Source organism: Mycteria americana, chromosome Z, assembly GCF_035582795.1.
Source record: "Mycteria americana isolate JAX WOST 10 ecotype Jacksonville Zoo and Gardens chromosome Z, USCA_MyAme_1.0, whole genome shotgun sequence".
NCBI classification, from domain to species: Eukaryota; Metazoa; Chordata; class Aves; order Ciconiiformes; family Ciconiidae; genus Mycteria; species Mycteria americana.
In genome coordinates, this window is record NC_134396.1 from 18,969,810 (window position 1) to 18,996,692 (window position 26,883).

Sequence of the window (26,883 nt, forward strand, 5' to 3'; positions counted from 1 at the left end):
AATTAAGCAATTGGTTGAAAAGATAATCTTGCAGTTAAGTGAATGTATAGATTAGAGAATTTGAGGTCATCTCCAACTCCAATTTTGAAGAATCCACATGCAATTAATTTATTATTGGGTTTTCTAATTTGATAAAGTATAATACTGTAGGCTAAAGAGGACAGGTCTTTAACCAACAAAATTTTGTAAATGTTAGGGGAAAGTAATTTTCTTGCCTGCTTTTGACACAGGGTAAATAATACTAAATCTTGCACTTGGATCTTAAAATACTAAAACATTGTTTTATTTAAAACAAACTTGGATTCCTAAAATACTAATTATGTAAGATATTTAGAAAAAAAATAAGAGTTGTTTTTATTTCAGGGAGTGACTCTGGCAGTGAAAGTGAGAAGGTAGATAAGGAGGAAGGCAGCAGTGATGGGAGTAGTGGGAGTTCCTCTTCTAGTGAAGAATCAAGTGATAGTGAATCAGACAGCAAAGAAACTACTGCAAAGAAAACATCTAGAGCTGCTGCTGAAAGGTAGGTATAGATTTGTATGGTTTTAATTTTTTGTGATACTAGCTGTTAAAGCACTCTACCTGTAAACAGTCTGCTAAGCCTTTAATTAGGCTTTTTTGGGGGGTGTATTGGCCAAGGAGTGATGTCTCCTGTTTCAGTGTATGCCAGTAATATTCGGTGTATGAACTGGGTTCATATTTTCGTTAATCAGACTACTCTTATGTTTGGAATTAATTTATGACTTCAGTAAAATCTTGGGTGGCTTTTTTAAAATTGATGTAACCTTGGGAGGCTGAGTAAGTGATCAAACAGTTGTGTGAAACACGTAATTACCTTTTGCAGCAATTTTGCTGAGAGCTAAAATTAAGTCCTTCAACACTTCGCCATTATGTAACTAAGACAATTGATTTTTCTAAATAATGTTATATTAAAAAGATTATGATCCAAATATTAGAGGCAAGGGCTGTGAAGGGAAACGGTCATAAGATATTTAAGTGTTAGCGCTTTTTAAGATTGCCCATTATCAACAGCATTATCATGTATTAAAGTATCATTAAAATTTTGAGTAATTGGGGCTAATACCTTGGATTGTATGAATCTGTTTCTTCCAGTGCTGTCAGCAAGTGGCCTCTGCAGACATGATCGCCCTTTACTCTGTAGTCTGCTGCCAGCTCACTTGATGAGTTTGCAGCTCAGCTCAGTCGTGGCTGACAGCGCTGATTGGGGCGCAGTACGCACTCTGCTCCTTTTATTACAGACAGTAATTAAAGCAGCTCGCCTTGCCACTTCCATAACAAACACAGCATAATGCCCTAATTATGACTTTATTAATTTAAGTCAGGATTTAATGATTTTAAAAGTGATTTATATTGTTTTTCCTGTTCAGAACAAATGAAATCTGTAGGTTAAATTAATACAGGCTTTTCATCATTGCAAAGTTAAAAAGCTAGTTACCAGTAAATTCTTTTCATTAGAACAACATCTGAAATTTTAAGCAGTAAGGTAAACAATGATTACCCATCAAAACTGGCTGATGTACAATAAAGTAACATTTTTAATCTTCAAATCTAGTTTTAAAGATAAGCTAAATTGTTGGAAAACAACTTCATTTATATAATGGGTTCACAATAACTTATTTGTTGATGCAGCTACAGCTTCTGTTCAATGGCAATGAAGGAAACGTAGATAATTTTGTCAGTACCTGTGTTGACACACAGGTCAAGATGAAGAAGAAACTTTAAACAGTATACGCTAGTGAATTTTCATGTTTAGCTTATTGACCTCAAACAAGTTTTTAAATGTTGTCATATTGAAACGTAATTTTGATAATACCTATTTTTTCACCAGGATTTTAGCAATCAGATGTGCTACATTAGGCTGTTTTTGTGAAGTGTACTAGTTTCATTTTTAGCTTTGCAAGCTTCAAGTTTGCTGCTTTCAGGAAAAAGTGCTTTTGGCTAAAATTTGGGGGGTTGATTTCAACTTCAGTTACATGGGCATTATTAGCATTGCATAAATGTTAATATGGATTTTTAATAATTTTTATTAAATTTTATTTAGGCAATTCAGTCCTGGGAACTTCTTGGGAGGAGGAAAGCATTGCCCTAACTATTTTCCTTTCTGTCACATTAGATTTTTCAATTTCCCTTCTCTGTATTTTTCCCTTCTAAACACATTGCTATCTCAAACAGTAATGCAGCATAGTACATTCTTTTGTACTGCTCCTAAAGCTAAGCAAAAGTGTGTAACAACTTAATTTGAGTCCAAAGGGACTCTTAATAGTTGAGTGGTCTGGATTTGTTTAATTATTGTTGACCTTGTTACCCTTCAAGTACCTTAGTAACCAATTTACTGTCTTGGGGAGGAAGCTGAATCGGGTGCTGTATGAAACACCTGATTTGGAAGTATAAAATGGTTGCCTGAAGACCCAAGAACAGAGGTAGTTTTTCTATATGCATTACTAATTTATCTGTTCCGTGATAACTATTAGAAAACAATTTTCATTTCCTGCAATATTTCTAGGTAGTAACTCCCCCTGAGACAAAAGGATAATCTACTAATGGGTAGTTACAGTATTATTAGAAGCAAACAAGGCATATTTTAATAATACTCTGTAGCTTTTAGCACAGAGTAACATAATCCAACATTGCCAGGGTGGACAGAACTTTCCTGTTTGAAGAACAGTGTCTCTGAAGTCCATTAGCTGTAAGGTACTCAGTATGACCAAAGGTGTCAGAATGTAATAGCTCTTCTGTATAAACTCTTTAATGCATTGAAATATTTGTAGATATTATAGGTCTTATTTCTAGGTGGTTTGATTTAGAAGAATTAATGAAGGAATAAATTCAATGTATTGCCTTTTTTTTTAAAAAAAACCAATATTACTTTGCAAAAACATCTTAAAACCCATCAAGATTCTGTTAATCATAGGTGGAATAGTCTGAAAGTTTCTTTATATAAAAGCGTGTCTTCTTTCTGAAATGTCACAAGCTTGATGCATGCAAATAATATTTTTAATATTTAATATGTTCACATTTTTGTTAGGCTGTTTCACTGGTTTAGATTATATGTGATGCTTTATTGTGTAACATGATAGAACAATTTTGTGTACCCTTAAATAAGCTACTATTTCTGCCATCTTAGCTGAGTTTTTTTATCTTGAAGAAATACTGACTTGAAACTCATTTAATAAAACTAAAATGTTTACGTAGGATATTGCCTAAGCAGATTCCTTTGGTGGTTTTATGTGTCTCTTAAAATTATTTTTAATATGTAGTGATTCAGAGGACATTAAAAAGAAAGCAAAGGGGATCTCCAAAAAGAGCAGCACATCCAGTTCCTCTGATACAGCGTCCACTTCATCAGAAGAAAGTTCTTCAGACTCCAAGTCAGAATCAGACTCTAAAAGTGACTCTGAGTCTGGAAAACCTAGAAGTGCTACCTCTAGTAAGGTAAAATATGTTTTTTTTAAAAAAAACCCAAAATATGAAAAGATGCATCGAACCATCTATACACATTTCTTTCTGCGGGAATGGAGATGAGTAGTGGTTTTATGGATATCTAAAAAAACAGAATTTTGGAAAAAAATTTTTGACCTTTCATAAAAAGACCAATCCCAAAGTAGTTTGATAGTTTAAGCAAGTAAGAGTATTTTATTTTAAAAAAGCATATTTTGGTTTTAGTTCTGTTGTATTTTTACTCCAGACAGATGAATAATAATAGAACCTAATTATTTTTTAGATTACTGTTGAACTGGTGAACGCATAGTACACAGAAGTTCACAGAAATAATATCCTGATTTGTGACAATTATTATATTAGAATGGGATCTTAAAGTGTAACTACTACAGGACCTGGGTCTGACAGGAAGCAAAACCAAGAAACAAATGTTAGTACCTTGTTTTTTAAGAGTTTGGAGATATTCTAGTAGAACCACTAGCTTCGTTTTAAAATTTCCTGTTGGAACTGAGAATAGTGCAGTTAATGCATCTATACTTGAGGTATATACATAGATTTGTAGAATTAGTATTCTTAATGAGTAATCAACTTTTTATTGCTCTCTGTGTTTGATAAGAATAAAGCTTATAAAGGGTTCTGTTACTTCAAATGGTGTTAGCTTTCTTACATTTATGAAGTAGCAAACTTTCAAATATGTCTTTTTTAAATTGGATTTGGAAATGTGTGAAGATGCAAAAGCGTTCGACAGAGCCATTTAAGTTTTAATGTCAGTTAAGTTTTAATTGCTTACCTGAGTGAAGAAAGAGAGGTGAAAAGTTCATTATTAAAAAAGTTCATTATTAAAAGTTCATTGAGCAGATCATCCTGAGTGCTATCACACGGCATGTAGAGAATAACCAAGGGATCAAGCCCAGCCAGCATGGGTTCAGGAAAGGCAGGTCCTGCTTGACCAACCTGATCTCCTTCTATGACAAGGTGACCCGCCTAGTGGATGAGGGAAAGGCTGTGGATGTTGTCTACCTAGACTTCAGTAAAGCCTTTGACACGGTTTCCCACAGCATTCTCCTGGAGAAACTGGCTGCTCATGGCTTGGACGGGTGTACTCTTCGCTGGGTAAAGAACTGTCTGGATGGCTGGGCCCAAAGAGTGGTGGTGAATGGAGTTTACTCTGGTTGGCAGCCGGTCACAAGCGGTGTCCCCCAGGGCTCTGTGTTGGGGCCAGTTCTGTTTAACATCTTTATCAATGATCTGGACGAAGGGATCGAGTGTACTCTCAGTAAGTTTGCAGACGACACCAAGTTGTGTGGGAGTGTTGATCTGCTGGAGGGTAGGCAGGCTCTGCAGAGGGACCTGGACAGGCTGGATCGATGGGCTGGGGTGAATTGTATGAGGTTCAACAAGGCCAAGTGCAAGGTCCTGCACTTGGGTCACAGCAACCCCATGCAACGCTACAGGCTTGGGGAAGAGTGGCTGGAAAGCTGCCTGGCAGAGAAGGACCTGGGGGTGTTTGTTGACAGCCACCTGAATATGAGCCAGCAGTGTGCCCAGGCGGCCAAGAAAGCCAATGGCATCCTGGCTTGTATCAGAAATAGCGTGGCCAGCAGGACTAGGGAAGTGATTGTGCCCCTGTACTTGGCACTGGTGAGGCCGCACCTCGAATACTGTGTTCAGTTTTGGGCCCCCCACTACAAGAGGGATATTGAGGTACTGGAGCGTGTGCAGAGAAGGGCAACAAAGCTGGTGAAGGGTCTGGAGCAGAAGTCTTATGAGGAGCGGCTGAGGGAACTGGGGTTGTTTAGCCTGGAGAAAAGGAGGCTGAGGGGAGACCTTATCGCTCTCTTCAACTACCTGAAAGGAGGTTGTAGAGAGGTGGGGGTCGGTCTCTTCTCCCAGGTAACAAGTGATAGGACAAGAGGAAATGGCCTCAAGTTGCGCCAGGGGAGGTTTAGACTGGATATTAGGAAATTTTTCTTCACCGAGAGGGTTATCAAGCATTGGAACAGACTGCCCAGGGAAGTGGTTGAGTCGCCGTCCCTGGAGGTATTTAAAGGACGTTTGGATGAGGTGCTTAGAGACATGGTGTAGTGGTGGTTTTGGCAGTGTTAGGTTTATGGTTGGACTCGATGATCTTAAAGGTCTTTTCCAACCTATATGATTCTGTGATTCTGTGATTATATTCAAGCTAGCATTATAGAGCTAAAGCTAATAGCATGAATTGGTTTCTGTTTCTCTACCTACCTTTCATTTTAGAAATAAATAAATGAGGAACTTTATGCTAAATCTGTTAAGCTAGAAGAGTAAAAGAATTTCTGAAACTTACTGTTCTGTTATCAGATATTTTCTGTGCATTTCTTCCTATATATTTTATAAAAAATTGAAGGGTACAATTGGAGCTCAGAAGTTTCCATTTTAATACTAGTATGTGGTTTTGAAAATTAAGTGATACTCTGATCCATTTTAAACTAAGCCAAGAGATTTCAGTCAGGACTCCTGTATAGATTGCTGAATAGTCAAAAGAGACATCATTTGTTGCATTTGGTGCAATTGTACAAGCTGGTGGACAGGTGTGTTTTGAACAGTTAAGAGGGAAAGCTGTAACTTCATTAAGCTGTTTCGGTGTGCATTTCCTTTTATTGAGGTAAGGCTCTCTATTTCTGTAAATCTTGAACTTACATTGTACATGGTCTTTGTTTTGTAACATTATAGGTCCACCTAGGAACTCCGAGTTGTAACCTTAGCTTTTAATCTATTCCTTTCTTCTACCAAGTAGAACAAAAGATGAAATGAGACTGTAGCATTTGAGAAACGGAGGTGTGTTTCCATGGTTTGATCATTGTTTCCTGCCCAAATACCACACTGGGTAATGCACCTATGACAAAGTTTTTTCTAGTAGAGAAGCCAAACTGGATCTTGCCAAAAAATGGTAGCACAACAAATCTAATGTAAATCATCTCAGAATAAACTCCTTTGACACTAGATGGGACATGAATTAATTCTAACATATTAGCTTGTCATATTAGCACAGTATTTTTTCACCAGAAAGTAATAGGTACTCTGACCTGCTTAGTTCTGAGCAGCCACTGCAAAACCATATTCAAACAATAGTGTCTTCTTTCTGCTGCATTTGTCCTTTTTTCTCAGGATATCAGCGCCATTGTTCATGATTTCTTTCACTACAGTTATCTAAACTGTTCTGGTTCTTTCGCAGGATATGTGAGGACTACTAGCATAAGAAGCTTTTTGTATTTTAAAACAGCAGTTGAGAATGTCTGAAGTCAAATATACTGAATAATATGAGAACTGGAATGCCTGAGAAGCTTGGGATTGTTTTGTTGAAGTCAATGGAAAATTGTCAAGCCCTTGGATTTTAAGAGAAGAGAAAGAATGTTGCAGTAGTCCTGAAGTCTTACTTGATTAAGAAGAACCTAAAAAGAAATGTGTTAGGAACAAAAAGTATTTATAAGCAATTGACAGAAGACTTGATCAGAGTCAAAGGGCAGAACTAAAAAATTGCAAAGCTTTTAAACATCAGAAGAAATGTTAAAACAAATAGCAATGGGTTTATATGCATGGCAGCAAGAAAAGAAGCAAGGAGATTATTGAAAAGAAAAGATAGCATAGAGCTCATTACGCAAAAGCTGAATGTCTATGTTCCTTAAGTTCTTTTTCACTAAGAAATTAGCACATTTAATGTAAGGGCAACAGGCTATGCGTGATGGACTGTAAAAAGCAATGGTCATATATGAAGGGGGCGGGGAGGAGTTAATGTAACACTCTTGAACATAGAGGACTGTTTCAGTGTACTATATTAATCTCCAGGACCATGAAGTTGGTTTCCATTTAAGCCATGTTGGATGCCTGCATTTATACTTGAGGTGTTTCTGATACTTGGTTATATCCAGAAGTGTAATTGGATGAGGAGGTGGGGGGAGTATCACAGGTATTTTGTGTCAAAGATGATTGTTGTGCTAACTAGCTTAATAGATTATTTTGAGAGAGACCCATTTTGAGCCTTGTGATGATAGGTGGACCTAACTGATGATAACCCAGATAAGCCCTTCCAAGCTGGAAAGAAAAGCAATTCTTAACAAACTTTAAAGAACATTATAGGTAAAGTCTTGTATAGAGCCCTTGTGTCGAGGTACATTTTACAAGAACCATCCATGTTTATTTTATTTCCAGGAAAATCTTGGAATTTTCCTGCTTCCTACCTGACTTCTTTGCAGGCCACCCAGGAAGCAGTTGGTTTCAGCCAGGCTCTCAGAAATGCATGTTTTTATGGTGATAGATGTTTATTGGAAGAGCCATTGCTTATATTATTCTGCCACAGGGTATTCTTAATTTGGTCAGTGTATATGGGGAGACGATTCATTAGGATTTCCTTTCCTTTTGAACAAAACTGAAAAGATTTTTTGAAATACATATTGAAGAGTAGTTAGTAGGCTCTATTTTTATAGTTTCTCAGTTTGCCACACATTATGAACTATGTTACGTACCTGATGTTTTGGGTGGTGTTTACCATTCTATATGTTTTGTTGGGTACCATTGCTGTTCAGCAGACTTTTCATAATAAAAAGGTTTGATTACACTCACATGGGAGCTTAATTTGTGCATACAGCCATGCATTTACTAGCATTCAAATAGGTTACAAAAACTTCAGATTATTTTTCCTGAATATATTATTAATGCTTTCATATTTTTTCTCTTGAAGAATCATTTTGAAAAAGCTGTTGTGTTCACTGTAATTGAGCTGCAGTGAATAGAAAAGTCACTCTCTTGTACTGCAGCGTTTTATATCATTTTGAAATATGGATAGTTTGAGGTGTTCAGATACATATTATACTGTAAGCATAAATACTGTAGAGCTAAAATGCAGATTTGAGGATGATGCATATATAAGTAGGTGTCTCTACAGTTGGATTTTAAAATCAGCTACTGTTGACCTCCTTATACAAGTATAATACAGTCACTCAGCTGTTAAAAACCTGATCCACTATTTAAAAAATATACAAAAACAAATTGTCTATCTTTCTGCCTGATCTCTTTTCAAGTGCTAACACAATGGAAACAGTGGGTGATCTGTCAATGCATTTGGATTGTCAATGATGGTTTTGTATAAATATTGGGAGGATAAGAAATAAAATTCGCACAGCAAAATATGATTTCATCTGCCTTTTCTCTGCAGCTCCATGGCTCATGCTGCGGTGTGAAATTCTCATTTTACACACTTTGCAGGCGGAGCACATGAATTATGCATTGAGCAAGAGAAATCTCCTGCTTCGAGTCCTATATGCATTTACCAGGTTCTATCTCTATTACCAAGATGAATTGCAAATGGAGAAATGTTTGATGGAATATAGCTTAACTTCTTTGTTTAGTATTCCGCTTTTCCCATAGTGAGCTGTCTTGGTAGGAAACTGTTTGGGTTCTATTGTAGACTTAGTTTTAAGAAAAAAGATGAAAAATTATGTTACAGAGAAATGCCAGACACGTCAGAGCCTTTTTATTGTCTTGATTGGAATGCCAAGCTTTTTTCATTCAACAGAAATATCTATTGGTAGTGTTTGTTGCAGTCATTGGCTATTTATTATTCCTCGAAAGCCAATCAATTTTCTTTTCTTGGAAAAACCAAATTAAAAAATAATCATGTTTGTAATAGGCAAGACCCATGTAGATAGATTTCTTTGGTGTTTTGTACAGAATTGCACACAATTAATATATAACCATATATAGAAATATACATATAAATATGAAAATGTTTGTGTGTTTCTGTGTATATGTAGCATGCATACACACACACATATAAGTAGCTGAGTATTTACTTAAGCTTGACACACTTGACTGAAGTAGAAAATAAGACATGATCATACTTTAACATTAGCTTTATCTTGATTTAGTAGCTTCTGATTTTACATTTCCCAGATGGTAGGGTTGTTTTCTGGTTTTTTGTTTGTGTTTTTTTGTTGGTTTGGTTTTTTACCGTAAACTGATGTACTTAAGTACAGTATTCTGATAATGTGTGCAGTGGAAGTTTTTCTTACTATGCATTACCTTGATGTAATGACTCTGTACTTGTGCCTTATCTTAGGACCATTTTATTTTATTTTGAAGTATAAGAAATAAATTCTCTTGAAGGATTTTTTTCCCCATTTTTGAAGATGAATTACGTAGTAGATTCAAAATAATATCAGTGCAGAAATTAATTTTATCTTATAGAATTACATATCAAGCTTTGTGATATGTACTTAGTAACTACTTTAGAACGGCAAAATATATAACAGAAAAAACAAACTGAAGCATACTACTGGTGTTATTTGTGACAGAATGTCCAATCTTAATTGCCTTCAGTAAACAGATTAACAGTAAGAGGATTTCTTGGCTCTGACTCCTAATTTTTTTAAACATCTTGACCTAGCAATGCTGCCATTGGCAGAACTGAAGCATATTCAAAATTCTCATCTTTGTGCTGTAGCCTCTCATGTGGGTGAGCCACTTTTTATAGACTTTAATTGGCTGCATAATAAAAGGGAATGGAGAAATCCCATGTCTACTGGAATAATTAGCAAATATAGAATTCTAGCTAAAAATAACCTTTGAACCTTAATCACAGTTGAAGATAGAACTGTATCTTATGGATAAGTGGGGTAGGGAGTGAAAGAGTTTGGAAATTGAGGGTTTTTTTAAAAAATATATTTGCATTTTGTTTAACCATGTTCTCCTTTAGTATGTTCTGGTGTCTGAAGAGTTTGTAGTTTAGCAAAAAAGTTGTGATACATAGTTTGTGGTAAAAGTGCCGCAGATATTAGCTAAACCCCTGATTCAGGGCTAAATAGTCACCAAATGGTGCTATAAGAAGACATGGAATTCATTAAAAGAATTTTCATGAAATTGTTTCTCTGACACTTCATAGACATGAGTAATTCAAGTAGAACCTGTAACTTATGAAGTATACTATTTATCCTTATTTCACAGATTTAAAAAAAAAAAAATAGCCAAAAGAAGCTTAATGACTTGTCAGTAATCACACTGGAAGAGAAAAATGAAGTCTGGTAGTCGTGACCAGAATGCAACTCAAGAGAGCAGGGTTCTGCAGCAGAGTCCCTCACTAATTCTGAACAAGGCATATAAGGAATGGAATAACATTAGCACTATTTTAAAGATATTTTGTAATATTTCCTTTGTCCAGAGGAGTTTTGTGTTTCAGATAAATCAGTGGTAGTAGAACACTCAAATACCATAGTGATAAGGACCATTGAAGTATGTTGATTTAAAAATAATTTTAAAAATAGTGGCTTCCATTCTTCTCTGTCCACAAGATTTTTCTCCTCCCAGAATATCTAAAGCACATCTGTAATGATCACTTAAGTAACTAGTGTCTGCCTGAGCGATGGGTTTATTGGAAGAAAATTATGAGCAATGTCATTTTGGCTCAGGTTAAGCCTGATAGTCATTAACATCAACAGCTTCAAATAGCGAGAACATTAGCTAGTTTCTTCCATGTTCTTTGGAGGGAACCATGGACTTTCTCCCAAAATTGGAAAAAAATAGACTCAGCATTATAGTTAGTTTGCAGCTGACCATGAGGCTGAGAGACTAGAAGAAAGGGAATGCACCTTTAGAAAAGAGGGGTCATTTTAGTCTATGGTGATAGTAAAAGAAAGTGATTCTAGCTGCTGAGAGGACTCCAAGCTCCTGTAGGAATTTGTATCCTGAGTGCCTGAAGAGACTGTGTCAGCTTGCAAGTAATGCTCAAGAAATGGAAGCCTGGGTAGGCATATGGAGTTTTACTGCTTTATTTAGACCTGGTCATTTATTAGAAAAGGTAAAAAATAATATATGTATATACATTTGGCTGTCACGTGCTGTTGAAGGGGAAACTGGTAAACTAGAAGGTTCACAGAAGTGTGTCTCCTGGAAAGACTATCTTTAAATTACCTGCAATACCTTGGGTAGTGAGCAACATCTTAAGGTCTAAAGGCAGTTGACAAATTCTCTGAAAGAATGACAAAGCCTTCTGTCCAGTGAGTGAACCAGAGAGATCAAAGGCAGAAGGACTTCTTCAGCCAATCCAGACGAAGGATGCTTAAGAGGGTGTGGGAATAGCATGATGGCAGGCTGTCTGATGAGCATCCGGTGGGTAATGTATCCACGTTCTGGCTACATCCAAAAATCAATCCTTTTTATGAAACCACCCTATTGGGAGTCCTTATTGAGCTGTGACACACTAGATCCTGTCCTGAATCATCACTGTCTAGACATGTTCTGTAGCTGTGGCCAACATTCACTCTTACTAGATTTGTTTAGAACTTTTTATTTAGCTGTATGGAAACAAATTTTGTTGAAATACTCTGTTTGCCAAGTCATTGAGATTGCTCTATTACTGCTCTACTCTTTACTTAAAGTACTGCCAATGCTTATTATTAGAACTCATCATAAGGCTTAAAATTGAAACTTTTTTGGTGACAAAAATCAACTTTTTGTTATTTGTCCACCAATTAAGTAAAATCCCAGTAGATGATGGGACAGAGTTCCATAGTCCTATATAAGTGCAAATAACACTACTTTCTTATTGAATGGATTGTGTCCTGGTTTTCATGTGGAAACAGAAATGTTAGTACCAAGTCTTTTGTCTTAAAAAAAAAAAAAAAAAAGCTTCTATCTCTGTTTTGATGGTCTCGACAGAAGTGTCTGATCTGTCACCAAAATTTTTCTTTGAGTAGCAACTATTATTAATATTAAATGAAAACACGGGCTTCAGAGGAGTGAATATAACTCAGATATGGAGTTTAGGTTCAGCTTACCTGTACAAAGAAATCTGTCTCACTAGGTGAATTCTCTGAATGCTGAGCCCTGAAAATGGATATTTTTTCTTTTACAGCAGGGAAAATACACTTCGCTTTATAAAAGTATTAAAAACTTTTTTTTTGCTGATATGGTGAAAGATTAAATATTCATGTATTTTGACAGAAAGAAGAAAAAACAGTACAAGATAGAAGAGCTCCAAATAAACAAGATGTGTTTCTCTTAGATTTAGATGATTGTAAGTATCTTGATTAAAGCCTCATTTTTCCCATGGCATAAATTCAATTTGGTTAATTCAGTGAATTTTAAATGTCTGAAACATTGATTCTGTTCATTTATCGTACCAGCTTCCTGGTACAATATTTTGACACAAAAAGTATTGCTTAGACTATCAACTTATTTTTAAGCATAATTATTATGTGATTTTCTTTGGTTTAGAACTGAGAAATAGTTTCAAAAATTATAATGTATTGGTATGTAAAACATTTATTTTGAGAATTTGTGTATGTCTGACCTTGTTTTCTCTTAAAGGAGGCTTATTTTCCTAGGTGCCAATGGATGTTACTTGTACAACATCTGTGCAATACATGAACCAATTGTGGCACTATGATAAGATGCAGATACACTATGAAAATCATAGTTTTGAAGAACAGGTTAAAATGTCATCTTGGAAGGGTAGGGTAGAGCTAGCACTGGTTTTTGGCTATGCTTTGTAGTGCGGTTCTTCAAGTTTACTTCTATAGGTGCAACACATGTTAGAATTGCATTAATATGTACTTTGCACATAACTTGTAAATGAAAATGTGCTGCATAGTATGGATCAGACTGAAGGATAAAATAGAGGAAAAAATGGGAAAGGAGGACAAAATATTTTTAATGTAAATAACGTGGTCTATATTTTATTTATATTTTCATTGTTTATTTTGAGTATTGGGGCTATATGTCTGAAAAAATAATCTGCTATTAAGAAACATATATACAAGGATGAAATAATTAGATCAAGACATAAATCTTTTTACGCTTAATGAAGATAGCTCATTGACCTTCCTAGTATTTTAATTTTTTTTTAATTAATTATCACATGCCTTTTTACTTCTAGTCTGTCCTGTGACAACTCCTGTGGCAGTTCCTACAGCAGCTGTTTTGTCCCCAAGTTTAACAGCTGACCTAGAGGGATTAAGTCTGTCAAGTTCATCAGTCATTGATGTAAGTAGCCTTTAAAAAGGAGGGGTGTGGGGGGTGTGTGTCTTAATTTTAAGCATTTCATGTGTTTTTGAGCCAGTCATTAAAGTGATTTTTTTTAAAGTACTTTCAGCTATAAAGGTCTTGTATGAAATTCTGGTTTACATGCAAGTCTGGCAGCTTTTTTTGATCTGTAATAATTACATTCTGAGACATGGAGAAAAGTATGAATATTGCACATCTGAGCAGGATGTCTTCAAGGATTTTTGACCTTGTCTTTCAATCCATCTTTTTCTCTGCTTCAGGGAAACTTAAATTCACAAATTAAGTATCCAAACTATACAAATCTTTCAAATCATCTAGTTGCTACGCTATCAAAAATAAACTACAAGAAAATAACATACCTGTTAATCCTCAGCCTGTTTGTTTACCATACATGCCTCCAATTATGCCATTTTGCTACTTGGAAGTAATTTTTCATGAACATACAAAGCACAGCCCCTGGGTGCAAATAAAAAGGGTATAGATTTACAATCAGTGGTGTATCAGTATGTGTCATGATTCATTCTGTTAGTGCTTTCTGCTTTGTAGCACTTTCCATTAGGGAAAACTATAGGTATACTACCAAAACTATAGGTATAATTAAGGTTAGCAAAGTCATGAAGGTAGAGGGCATTCCATTGTTGCGGGAAATGATAGTAGTTTGTGCTGTTCTTTTTTGGTTGGTTTTTTTTTTTTTTTAGTAATTTTGTGTGTCCAATTTACATTTGCAATTTAATAAGGAATTGCAGCAGTACAACATAGGATACTTATCCTTGTGAAAGTGGATGGGAGTGACCAGAAAAAAATACCAGAGGCACAGGCACTTTTTAGCCTAGCCTTTTTTCTAATGAGGCTGGTATATAGAACCTACACTGCAACTTTAATAATTGCTGGTAAAGTACTTTGTGCTGGCTTTGGGAGCAATACATTTGCAAAATCAAATACTTTTACATAAAGGAGGTGCATGAATGATTTGACTCAAGAAATAAAGGGTTGTAGCTGATTGTTCAGTTTCATGTTTACAGGCTTTAAAATTTGATGTTGAAAAGATAGACTTTCAGATCATGTGTTGGATATTAGCCTTATCAAAGACAATTGTGATGCAATTTAAATTTCAAGCAGAGCAGTAACAATCTGTGGACATGCAGTCACTTTACCTGATGGAGTAGTTGTTCACCTGTCACACAGTCTAAAAATGCCAGAAATTCTCTTCCATGTTATTTTGCAGTGCAGTATGCAGTGTTAGGTGGCAAGCCTGAATTTAACTACAACTGTGTTGTTATTCCTGTGATTGCAATCCCACAATTGCTTCTTTGCCATCCTTTATGGCTTTGACAACTCAAAACACAGGCAATCATCTGTTTTCCTGGCTCTGGGTTAGCTTAAGAATGACTCTGGTGTCTTTGCTTTACTTCAGAATTATCATCTTTGAGGGTAAGTTAAAGATAGCAATCAGTAAGGTTGGATGCTTGAGAACACCCCCTGTTTGCCAATGTCTTTAGTCCTTTCATCATCTACAGTACATGAACACATGTTCCACTCCCACATTCATGCTTGCTTTCTTCCTGATTGCCACTATTTGTTTGCTAAATTGCTTCTCCCCATTCTTCAGAAGGTAACTGCAATGAAATAGAGTTGTTAGATAGAAAGAGTTAGAAGGTGTAGGCTAAACAGTGGAAGAAGTTATGCACGAAAGCGTTGATTCTGCAAAATGCCTCTTTCTTGGTACTGCTGAGTTCCTGGTAAAATGTGTAACCGTCAAGGAAGCTGGAACATTTCCTCATACTCCCTGCTCGTGGTTTGGGCTGTATTCATGTTCAGATGTAAGTTCAACTCTGATTACTGTTGATAATAGTTGCAGATGTACGTGAGGTCCTTTGCTGACTTTTGTGCACGAGGAAGCAACAAAATTAAATGTTAAAAACTGTTCTTTCAAATGATACCCATATATTATAAAAAGTCTGGCATACAAATAGTTAAATAACTATTGTCACATGTTGTTCAGCACCATCAGGTAATTTTCTAAAAATGAAAATATAAGATCACCTTTTAAGACTTTATGTGGGAATGCCCATCTTAAAATAGTATTTTGAATTTAATCTGTTATGACTAATTCTAAAAATAAGGAGGATAGTTGTCATACTTCAGAAAACTTTTTCTTCCTTCAGTGGGAGAGAAAATGAATTTAACTGTAGGGCACATGCCAAACTAACAGTGAGAAATTAATTTATTACTAGGCAATAGAGAGCATGGAGTAAAAATAGATAAGTACAGTATATGACCCTAATATCAAAGAAATGTAGCAGCCACTTATCTTGGAATATGTCAGGCAGTCTATTATTCAAATCATTCAGCACTGTAATTGGATACAGCTTTTAGAAAACTTATAACTCCAAATTCATAGCTGCTGAACATTGTAGAAAGCATAAATACAAGAATGGTTTTACAGTAATGGTATGGGTCTCTTTAAACCTACAAAACCAAAATATCCTTGAATAGAAACTGCAGTGCACAACCTGATGCTTTGTCCTGTGGCTCATTTGTTTTTATGATGCATGTTTACATATAGCACACTTCTCCCTCATATAAACGCACACATGCATATTATAGTTTGTTCCAGGAGAAACAAAATTCTCTGGTAATTTATGGACAACTTTCTTCTAACTGGATGCAAAACATAGTAAATCCTTGTGCATGCTTCTGCCCTGGTCCATGTAGTCCATCTTCAGGTGGCTCAACCGAACCAGGTAACTGAGGTTGCCAGAGGCTACTGTGGGACTTTTCAGGGTGTGCATGCAAGAGAATTCAGACCTAAGTGCTTGGGGAAACTCTGCATTTGGAGTCAATTGAGTTTTAGATGGATACATTTGCAGGCTTGAAAGATACTTGAAGATGTGGTGCCAGTGAAAAATAGGAGGCAAGAGAAAGCTGCAGGCTGTCAGTGTAAAGCGGTTATCTGGAAAACACTGGAAATGGGTGTTGTCCCCTGTGTGGGTGTATAAAGTGAGAGAATAGGGAAATGAAAGCAAAACTCATGAATGACATAAGGACCAGAGGGTTATAATCTGCTGGAAGAGGAGAGCTGTGGTATCAGAGAGAAGCTGAAGAGGGGAATGATCATCTGTTCCTACCGATCACACAGCTGATGAGAAAAAAGCTAAACCACCTGTTCTTTCTCATTAGGATTTTAGATGGTAAAAATGTACAAGCAACTGCTCTCCTAAATGTGTAGAGCCCTGAGTATGCCGCATATGATCATTAACTGGTAAAAATGACACATACTTTTAAAAATAAAATTAGTGAGAAGGAAATACTGCTTTGGTAGCAAGAAAATTGTTATTATTCAGAACAGTGTTAGTGCAAGGGAGAATTGACAGCTGAATATGAGCTCTGATGGTAGCAGCAGTTGGATGGGCCAAAAAGTGTGTGGAAGTATGGGCTGAGTTGAGTAGGATTTGAGGGGAGAGGATTATTTCCCCTGCCACAAATAGAGGGTAATTTGGGGAAAAAGTCAAGGGTGAATAAGAGAATTTCATCATAAAACCATGTAGCAAAAGAAGGGAAAACTCTTGTTGTGGTGAGGAGTTACTTATAAAAATATTTGATGCAACAATTTAGTGTTGCCATTAATTATTGTGCATATGGAATTATGGTATAATTGTAGAAGTGTTACTGCTTTACTTACTAAGGTTTTATTCGGCATGTTCAGTGTATTCTCTTGATACTAGTTATTACCAATGATATGTTTTTATTGTTTCCTACTACTCAGAGTTCCACAGAAACTGTTTAGGAAGGGAGGAGTAAATCATCTTGTTTTCTGTCCCATGTCTTCTACAGAACTTTTGACTGCAATCCACTTTGAGAACTTCTTTAGAGTGGTGATGCATAGAGCAGAAATAATAGCTTTTGACAAAAGTCAAGGTCAAGCTGCAGACCTGTCAAACCAGGTGATAAATACATTTAATTTCAAATTGAGCACACTTACAGAATTCCTTGAGAAATAGTAAATATAAACTCCCTCAATATTCAACTAGAGATATTTTCAGAATAGGAGAACACCTTAAATGGTATTTTAATTTCTAAGTTGTTGAGGTAGTCTTTACAGGGGAAAACTTTCTTATCATTTAGGTTGCTTTGTCAATTTAGACTGTTTCGAATTCCACTATAGCAAGTGTTAAGACTGACTGTCAAGTATATTCTTTTCCTGTGTGAAGGATCTCTTAGAAGTACCAGGAACACAAGCATTGCAATAATGGATTATATCATGGCTCTAGTCTGGTATGCATCTTGCAGGAAAGGTTAGCCTGAGGTGCTTAAGAATTTGCAAAATCCTACAGCAGAGAAATGAATAGTAGTTCTTCCAAATGGTTATTGGCATGCACTCAACTTCATGAGTTTTATTTTTTCAGAGCTTTATTAGCAGCAATTATTCTATAACTAGATACATTTAACATTCATATCAGCTCTGGTTTGAGTTCTTACCTCAGGAATGGCTGTATCAGAAGAAACATTAACTTGTTAATGTCATGAAAGAGATGTAGCGCAATCAGTTGTGATAACAGCGGACTGCGTGTGATCGTTTGACTAGGTTCTTGGTACTTTTCTGCCCCATGTGCTGAGACATTTTGATCAACTACCATTGTTTTTTAAGTAACTAGTTTTATATATCTGTAAATATACCCAGTCCCTCTTAGGACACTTCTAAAATTCTTTACTCGGACAAAAGATGTTTCTTTTAAATCGGTTTTCAATGTTAGCTACATCTTCTGTTTTATCAGATGTTTTTGTGGTTTTGTGTTAGGATAACACAGGTTTATGGTATCCTTGATATAATTTTATTATTTTTTATAGTTTACCATTTGCCCTCTTGTTTTTCAGCTTCCTATAAGAAATGTCTTACCCTTTTGGTGTCTCATCACAGGAGAGTTTTTTCCTATGCATTAAATGTTTTCATTATACTTCTTCTGAAGCCCACCTTTTTATATAAAGATTGAAATTGGGGAGGTGAAGGGGGAAATGTGCCACAAGATAGTCTCCATGTATCCTATCCCTGTGTGTGTTATAATTTGTCTGCATCATTGACCACACTTGCACACTGAGGAGGGATGTTTTTGGAGTTCTGCGTAGTTTTCTCTCCAGCTTTGTTTCTTAAGATGGTGCTTTTTCCATGTGGAACAGTTTAACTTATCTGTGTTGTCTCCATTTCCCCATACTTTGTGCTCTACAAGATTTGTAACTAGCACAAGGCTTAATTGAAACCACTTTTTACAAATATCATATGTTAATAGGGTGCCTGGGAAAGTTTGTACCTATGAAGCAAGTGAAAAGGCGTAGTCTTAAATTTAAGAGTTAAAAAGCAACTTGCTCTTAGTGCCGCCCAAAATTCAGCTAAGCAGCTGATTAGGTGTGACTGATGCTTGTGGGAAGGCGGCGTGGTCCAGTGGATACAGAACTGGGTGTTACATATGGAAAATGAGTTCTATTTTGGGCTTACTACTTGCTGTGTGATCTGGAGGGAGTAACTTAATCTTTTAGTTTTCCATCTGAAAAATGAGGATAATGATGCTTACTCACCTTGGGAAGGCACTTGGAGATCTACAAATGAATGTAGCTGCTCATCAGCAGATATTAACCATTGCCAAGACAGAAGAAGGAATGAAACAAAGACTTCCTGCATACTTAATTTTATTTTTCTGTGTTTATATAAATTTGCTGTATAAGAGGGTGTTCTTAAATTGGTAACATAGTATATGTTACATCCAGTATTTGAAAGTTATAATGTCCTTTCTGGAATTGCTTCCACATACTTTTAGAAATGGTAGCTTGAAAAAAAAAACCTGCTATGATACCATTTTTTAAAGTGTCATTTCACCTTTGTTCTTTAATTAGAAATCCATTTATCAATATTTGTAATGTTTATTAGTGTTCAAGCCTTAAAAGTACCCATCTGACGTTTATTAAATGCATTAATACTTAACAAGCTCTACACTTAAGAATTAAGAACCTTCAACTTCTTTTCTTTTAAATAAATTGGAGAATTTAATTTGGAAGTTCAAACATTAATTTTCTTCTGAGTCAGAAACAAGTTTCTGATACAAGACACTGGCCCAAATAATAGTATGCCCAGTCTGTAGCAACTTGTATATTAATGAAATTGTATTCTGAGTAACCAGGTCTTTGATTAACAGTAATGCTCCTGATTCAATGCTATTTTGCTGTTTCATAATCTCAGAGTGAAAAATATTAAACCAATATTCAAATATTGTATTTAAAAATAAAAATGCTAAAATTGCAAAGTAAAGTGCAATTACAATATTAAAATCCTATTTATAAAATAGAAATTAAATTGGGGGAGGGGGGTATTGCAAAAATAAACTCCTTTAGATAAGTTACTGTGAGGAGACCCTTGATCTTTTTTTGCCTTCTGTTAAAAGTCAGTACTGTCCTTAAAACTCATCAAACTTTTTTGAGAATTAAATGCTTAGATCTATGAGACAATTTAAAGTAATGCTTCTTTTTCTTTCCAACATGAAAAATACATATAATATGCTCCTTAAAATAGGACTGCTGTAAACAGAGGTGGTTCTAGGTGTTTAAAAACAAGCATGTTTAGTGCATGATGATGATTCCATAAGTTGTTCTTTAAATATATAGTGTGGTAATGTATGTAAAACAGTGTGTCTGTATGTGTGTTATGCTATGTAGCTCAGACAGAAGAGAGGGGTAACCTAAGCCATATTTTTGTTTTATTTTGTCAACAAAACCTAGCTCTTAAAAATTTCAACCATATCTTTATAAGGTAATATTTACCTCCTCACATCTTTAGCATCTATCAGACATGACATGGGACATATTCATTGACCCTAAAAATTTTCATCAGTCTCATGCACTGGAAGGGGGCAGCCCCAGCCAGACAAGAGGCTCATTTCAATTTTAACGGCTGTAATTAAAGGTTAATTCACTGAGTCAGGATTAACGAGGAAAGTACAAATGATAGGCAAGCAGCTGCCTTTATAATACAGGATTAGAACAATGCAATTACAATAAGAATTAGAAAAAATCAACTTCCTGAAAAGGTTCTGTAATGAATGAACTGCATTTCTCTGTTCTTAATTGTGGTACTTAAACATGAAGGCTCTGTGCAGCACAGGTTTTTTTTGTTGTTGTAATAACACTTGATCAAAAGTGTGTCTAATAAGATAGTATGGTAACTACAACGACAGCAACTGTTATATTGACAAATTTAATACTGTGCTGTACTGAAAACCTTCAGGCTTACTTTTTTATTATGGCTCTATATGCTAGCCACATAGATGACTGCTTCAAACTTTGTGATTAAAGATTTATGTCTGTTACTCTTTTACAGTTGCTTATTTTAGCCAGTTTCTTTAAAAAACCTTAAAATTATATTGAATTTTTAGAAAACACTGTTTTGAAGTTTCCCTTTACATTATCCCCACTCATTTTATGTGATATTCTTAACATCTGAAAAATAATTTTAGTTTATAAATCAATATATATCAGATACACTCTGACTTTAACATCCTATTGTAACTATATGTATGCTAGTGTTGCATTAGTTGGTATAATTTAAAAGTTGGTATAATTAATGCTTTCACACAGTCCCATCTTGTGCAGTGCCAAGTATATGGATATTACATGTATAAATGTAAAAATACATTGCAAAGTAAAGTTCTGATCACCTCTTCTTAGGAGTTTCCTTTAAAATTTCTGCCTTGTAAGTAAACATATCAAATAGAAACAGCTTTGTAATAAAAAAAAGCCAGGTAACATTCTAAATTGAAGCATTAGACTACTGTCATTTCTTAACTTTGAAGTAGCAAATAATTGTGGCAAAAAGAGTCTTCAAAATTATCTCTCTATGCAAGTAAGTAGTCTGGAATTTCTGAGACACTCCTGTTCTCAACTGCTAGTTTTAAAGTCTATTCACTTCTCTATTCTTTTAACTTCAAAGATCCAACTTCTACAATAGTCTATTTAAAAATTTCTGTGTTCACTCCTTATCTAAAACTTTGGAAGTATATGCAACCATATGTGCTTGAATTTTCAAAAGATAATATTTCACAAAGGCAATCAGGAGACCACTCTGAAAACTGAGGCTCCATGAAAGAATGATGCATTTTTATCAGTCACTTTAGAGTTGTGCTGAAATATCATCTGCATACTGGAATACAGCTAAGCATTGGGACTTTAAACTAAAAACCCAGCAATGTTTTCTTGGAAATTAATAGTTACATTAAAATATTTGAAAGTTATGTTGTTTATGTTATACAAAGCTATAAGCACAGTACCTTTTGATAATAAATGGTAATATTAGTATGGGTTTGCTTTATAAAACTTACTTATGTGTTTTATCTAATAGCAGTTGAGGAACGTTTCACATCTATACTGCAGGTAAAAAGTATATAGTATAACACTGGTATTTAGATTGTTCTGGGTATTGTTTGGCTAAAAAGCTGGGCCAGCATGCGTTTCTAACAATATTTTTACATTAAAAGCTCCAAGAAAGCTCTTTTTGGTGAGGGCAGTTGATAACTTTTCATTCATAATTAGCTCATAGAGAACCGAGAGACATTTCAGGGAAATTGAACTGTCAGTGGGTAGAAACAAGCATTTGACCTCATCACATTGAGTGGGGCCCATCATAATTTGTTCATTTGGTGCCCATCAGCCTAGCCTCATCTCTCATACGGCACCTCGCTGACCTTCCCTCTCCAATTCCACTCAGTTCAGCTTTAATTATGACTCTGCAGACCCGAAGAAATATTGCAGCTTGCTCTCAAAAACCCTGAACTGCCACTCACCAAAAGATTGGTTTTTAACAGGTAATAAATGCCCAAAGGAAACGGTGCTGTGTCCCACACAGAAAAGCAGCTTTTTTATTATTATTTTTGAGATTTTCCTGCCTCTCAATTGTCACTTTCCCAGTGAAAATTTTATTTCATACAGAGAGTAGTAAACCAACTCTAGTAGCATAGGAATGGTTTGGGGTTGGCATTTTTAGTCATCCTTTTGAGTCTAAAAGAAAGTTTTACTTGATCTGCTAACCCAGAATTGTATTAAAGTAGCCAGATATAATTTAAAAACTGAAAACTAAAAAAAAAAAGTGTTTTCTTATTTTTAAAAGGTTGTTGCTGAAAAGCTCTGAAACTTAGTCTGAAACCTGGAAACTGATTTTCTTCTGTGATAAGGAAATTAACTGAGATTCTCTTATCACCGTTGACAAATTTTACTGAAATGCTGATCATAATGTGAACGATTTAACTGTGTGACACCTGCAGAGGAACTGTGGTTTGCCAGCTTACTGGCGAGTATTATTTAATACTTTTGCCAGGTAAACTGTTAGAAAGCAGAAGATACGTGGGAAGAAAATACAAATTGCTGCTAATTTTAAATGTGTGCTTCTATCTTAAAAAAAATCTTCCCATTAATTTCTGAGCAAATAAAAATATTCAAAACTACAGTACTAGAGAGTGTATCCTTGTGGTGAATGTTAAACTGTCAGCAGGATTTTCAGGTCATTTGACAAAAAGGATACAGGTGCAGTAGCTAGCAGTGAAGGTGACTGCTAGTTTCATCAATCACTTCGCCTTTCTTTAAGTTGATACATAATGGACCCCTTCAATCAGCTTCCTTGTTCTTTGTCACTTGTTTAGGAAGAAGAAAAAAGAGGGTGGAAGGGCTGGACTTTAAAGTCAAGGTTATAAAATGAATTGTTACTTATTTACACAGGGTAAGGAGGATAAGTCAGTGTGAGAAGGGGCTCTTCATAAAATGTCGAGTTTGTCAATGGGTGATAATATGCAGTTTGAAGCTTTGTGCAGACCTTGAATAGTGACAGTAGTTGTCAAAGCAGTTATTCTGAACAAGAATTTAAAATTAAGACATTGTTTAGTGACAGAGACACGACATGTGCCAGAAAATGTGCTAATCAGTGTTCACTTTATTTTCAGAGGGTCACAGTAAATGATGATCCTATGACAAAGTTTATTTAACTGCAAAAGCAGAATTATAATAGAAATAGAATGTGAATTTATACAGCACCTAGAAGGCTGTCGATATCATTTGCTTGCATAACATATATTAACTATACGTAACAGTCAGTTCAACTTCATTACAACTGTATACCTAATACAGTACTTTTTTTAGGATGCAGCAAGAATTATTGTTTTTTTTAAACCTATCTCTGCAATAGCTGTTTAACAAGTTATATTATTTCATATTTGATTGCCCAGTGTTGTGTATAAAACTGATAAAGTAGAAGACTGAGTTTCCTGATGTTAAGACTTTTGCATTTGTCATCTACAGCACAGCATTGTGAGACTATGTTGAGTATTCTGAGGACTATACATCAGAGTTGGAAGAAAAATTTCGAACTCTTAGCTAGAAATTAATAACTTGTTAACTCCACTTGTTGAGAGGTGTTACTGCTGTTATGGCATATCATTCCTGCCACAGACCAGTAGTATGTTGCCACATGACTTGTAGGCTAGCAATACAAAATAAGTGAAACGCAAGGACGTTGCAGTTGTTAAAGTAAGGTGACTTGGAATCTTTTACATTATGTCAATACTGATGTATTTTAATGTACTTTAAAACTTCTTGCTAAGTTACAGGAAGGTGGGATACCCTCCATTGCCCTCCCTCCAAACCTGTGTTAAGGTTGTTTTTAAAAAGTTGGTAAGTGATGTGCCACTGTTTTCTCACACCAGCATCATTTAGAAATGTTTTCAGTCCTCTTATGCCATAGACTCTAGAGAATATTGGAGAGACAGATGCCTCTTTAAAGGCTGTTGAATGATGCTGTGACTAAATATTGTATTATCAGGGAGATGGGTTTTAAAAAGCTCACTTTAGTGGCAGACTTTCACCTTATTTTTGCATGCTTTTCTCCTAATGACTTGGTGAACAGTGCCTTGACATATTAAGACTAAAAAAGCAGTTCTAGAATCTTCCTGAGGTAGTTTTGATTGCTGTGCAGTTGATGAAAGCTTTCATTTTAAACTTTTGTTCACGTGGATTAGGAAATGTTTCCATCTTTATATGGCTGCATACAGTGTTGCTTAGTGTTTCTAGTCCCTAGCATCTGTGTTCTTGATTTGAAGATGCCAGAAGAATTGGGGAGAGGTACATTTGTAAGAGCTGTAAAATACATCTATTAATTATGTAGTGGAGTTTAGGAATTCATGGCTGTAAAAGAAGTTTGTGTACAAATTTTTACTGTTACTATTTTGGAATGTTTTTATGAAAAATGTACAAAAAATCATTCGACCATTTCCACTGAAGGAGCTTTGTCATACCAGCAGCATTAGAACATACGCTTATTACCTAAATCGTAAATTTCAACTATTATGAAATACAATTGTGTATTAAAAGTTGCTGTAAAATGGAGTAGGTTTTAATAAATGGTCATTGTCACAGTCTTCCTGCTGCTACATTTGTGCTCAGTTGACTAACAATCTTTGGAGGATTTAGACTATAGTAGCAGAAATACTCTGTATAGGTTAGTACCAAGGTAATTTCAAAAGTAGATGAGAAAAAAAATTACCTACCTAATTTGCCTTCAGTCATCAACTGAGGGACTTAACTATGGCCACAGCTACTATGTAAAGCAGCATGCTTACATTCAGGATCTGTGTCTGTACAGTGGAGCCTTTATTAGAGATGTCCATAGGGTGAGGTATTTTTGTTTGCGGTATGCTGTGCATGTTGTTGCTTACTTTGAGCTGTGTGTGTGGATGGGATTGAGTGGCATTTCTTCTTAATGAGTGTGAAAAGAAGTGTCCTCGTGGAGGCTGAATAAGTCATTTGATGCCACAAATTTCCAAGTAAAAAAAGAAAAAGTGTGCTTTTGAATTTAAACCAAGAAACTGAAGGTAACTGGTTATAAATAAACCTCTTTTGTCTCTTAACAGGCTACAAACTCTATCAGATTTTTTTTTTCTTTCTTCTTAAGGCCAAAAAGTTAAGCTTAAGGAAAACAAAACACAGAAAAGCTGTATTTTAGCAGTGGTCTCGGGTCAACTGTAATTTTCGCAAACTAAGGAATATGGATTTTTTCAGGTTAAAACATTATGTGTAAAATGAAATAAAACTTGGGAAAAATTGGCACATCAATGCAATGTATAAGAGATGTATTCCAGTACATGCAGAGATTCTACACCCACATTGAGGAAGTGCTAATATAGATGTATGTGTGCAGTGGGTTCAGTGCTGATTTTGGATTTTTGTCCTTGCAGGTGGGTTACTGTGCTTTAAGATCATCCTGAGAGAAGCCAAAATAACATGTTGCATTCTTCAACAAAAGTATAGTGACCACAATTGAAATATAGTTGTGTTAAGCTGGCAAATATGTAATTTACATTTTAGCATTCATAAATATCTGTGCTAGATTTCAAATATAGTGTACTACAGGCTGAGTTCACTTTGGCTTGTAGGTAGTACTGTGTAGTAAGTGTTTCAACTTACAATATACACTTATCCTGATACAAGAGGTCCTTTTCCAGGGGAAAGTTTGAACTAGGTGCTTCTGTTGGAAGAAACCAATATGCAGGAGTTGCAATAGTATAACCCTAACTGTAAAATTATACATTATAGCCAGTAGGGTTCAGTATGTTTTCATTTTAGAAGTCTCTAGAGTACTGGCTGTTTGCCAAAATCAAAATAGTATATTAGGAACCATTTGTAGGAACTTCTTTGAAGTCATTTAGACTCAATGCCAAAATCTATATTAATCCCTCTTGGCAGCGTCCGCTATTTCAATTTCATAATTAGGACACAAGGTGAGGCTGCCACCTTATTCTGTTTTTCTAACTCTTAAACTACTTCAGGTAATCCTTAGACTTTCCAGTTAGGTGGTCAGTGGAAGGGTCGAATCACTAAATTGAAGTAAATTACTTGTTTGTATATTGGGAGAATGGCTTTTCCTTGAAACACATAATGACTATTGTAAAGGAGTTTAAAATACCGTGCTACTTGATGAAAGTCACACACATGCATCAACCGCCAGACTGTCTGCTTTTCACTTTGTAGAAGCGTACATAGGACAAAATGATAGTAAATCTTGAGGTTTCCCATGCAGAGATATGAATTTCACCACTTGATTTTGTCACCATTATTTTAGAAGTTGAAACCTGGATTGGGATACAGTTAAAACACTTGAGCATAGGAATTTTCTGCAAATGAAGTTAAAAGAAAATTCTCTCTTAGTATCTGTTTAAGCTCCTTTCACAGACCACTGGTGATCCCAGAATATCCTGTGGGGAAGAATGTGTACTTGTGAATTTATACCAAGGTTTGTGGCCCATAATTATGACACTGGGTTCAGCCCTTTCCTTCATGTTTGTGTAATAACCCTGACTCTAATCATGAGAATGTTCC

At 35.5% G+C, this 26,883-nt stretch overlaps 1 protein-coding gene across 10 annotated transcripts in view; it reads left to right on the top strand.

Moving 5' to 3' along the window:
• The window catches only part of AP3B1 (adaptor related protein complex 3 subunit beta 1), a 174,699-nt gene that overhangs the window by 109,712 nt on the left and 38,104 nt on the right, over positions 1-26,883 (top strand). For all 10 annotated transcript variants that reach the window (XR_012778927.1, XM_075526422.1, XM_075526419.1 and 7 more), the window contains 4 exons: positions 364-520; positions 3,276-3,450; positions 12,424-12,496; positions 13,358-13,464. Coding sequence is in view for 9 of the 10 variants with exons in the window: in XM_075526422.1 (XP_075382537.1) it covers positions 364-520; positions 3,276-3,450; positions 12,424-12,496; positions 13,358-13,464 (512 nt within the window). In the remaining variant the exon portion in view is untranslated. The remainder of the gene's footprint in view (positions 1-363; positions 521-3,275; positions 3,451-12,423; positions 12,497-13,357; positions 13,465-26,883) is intronic.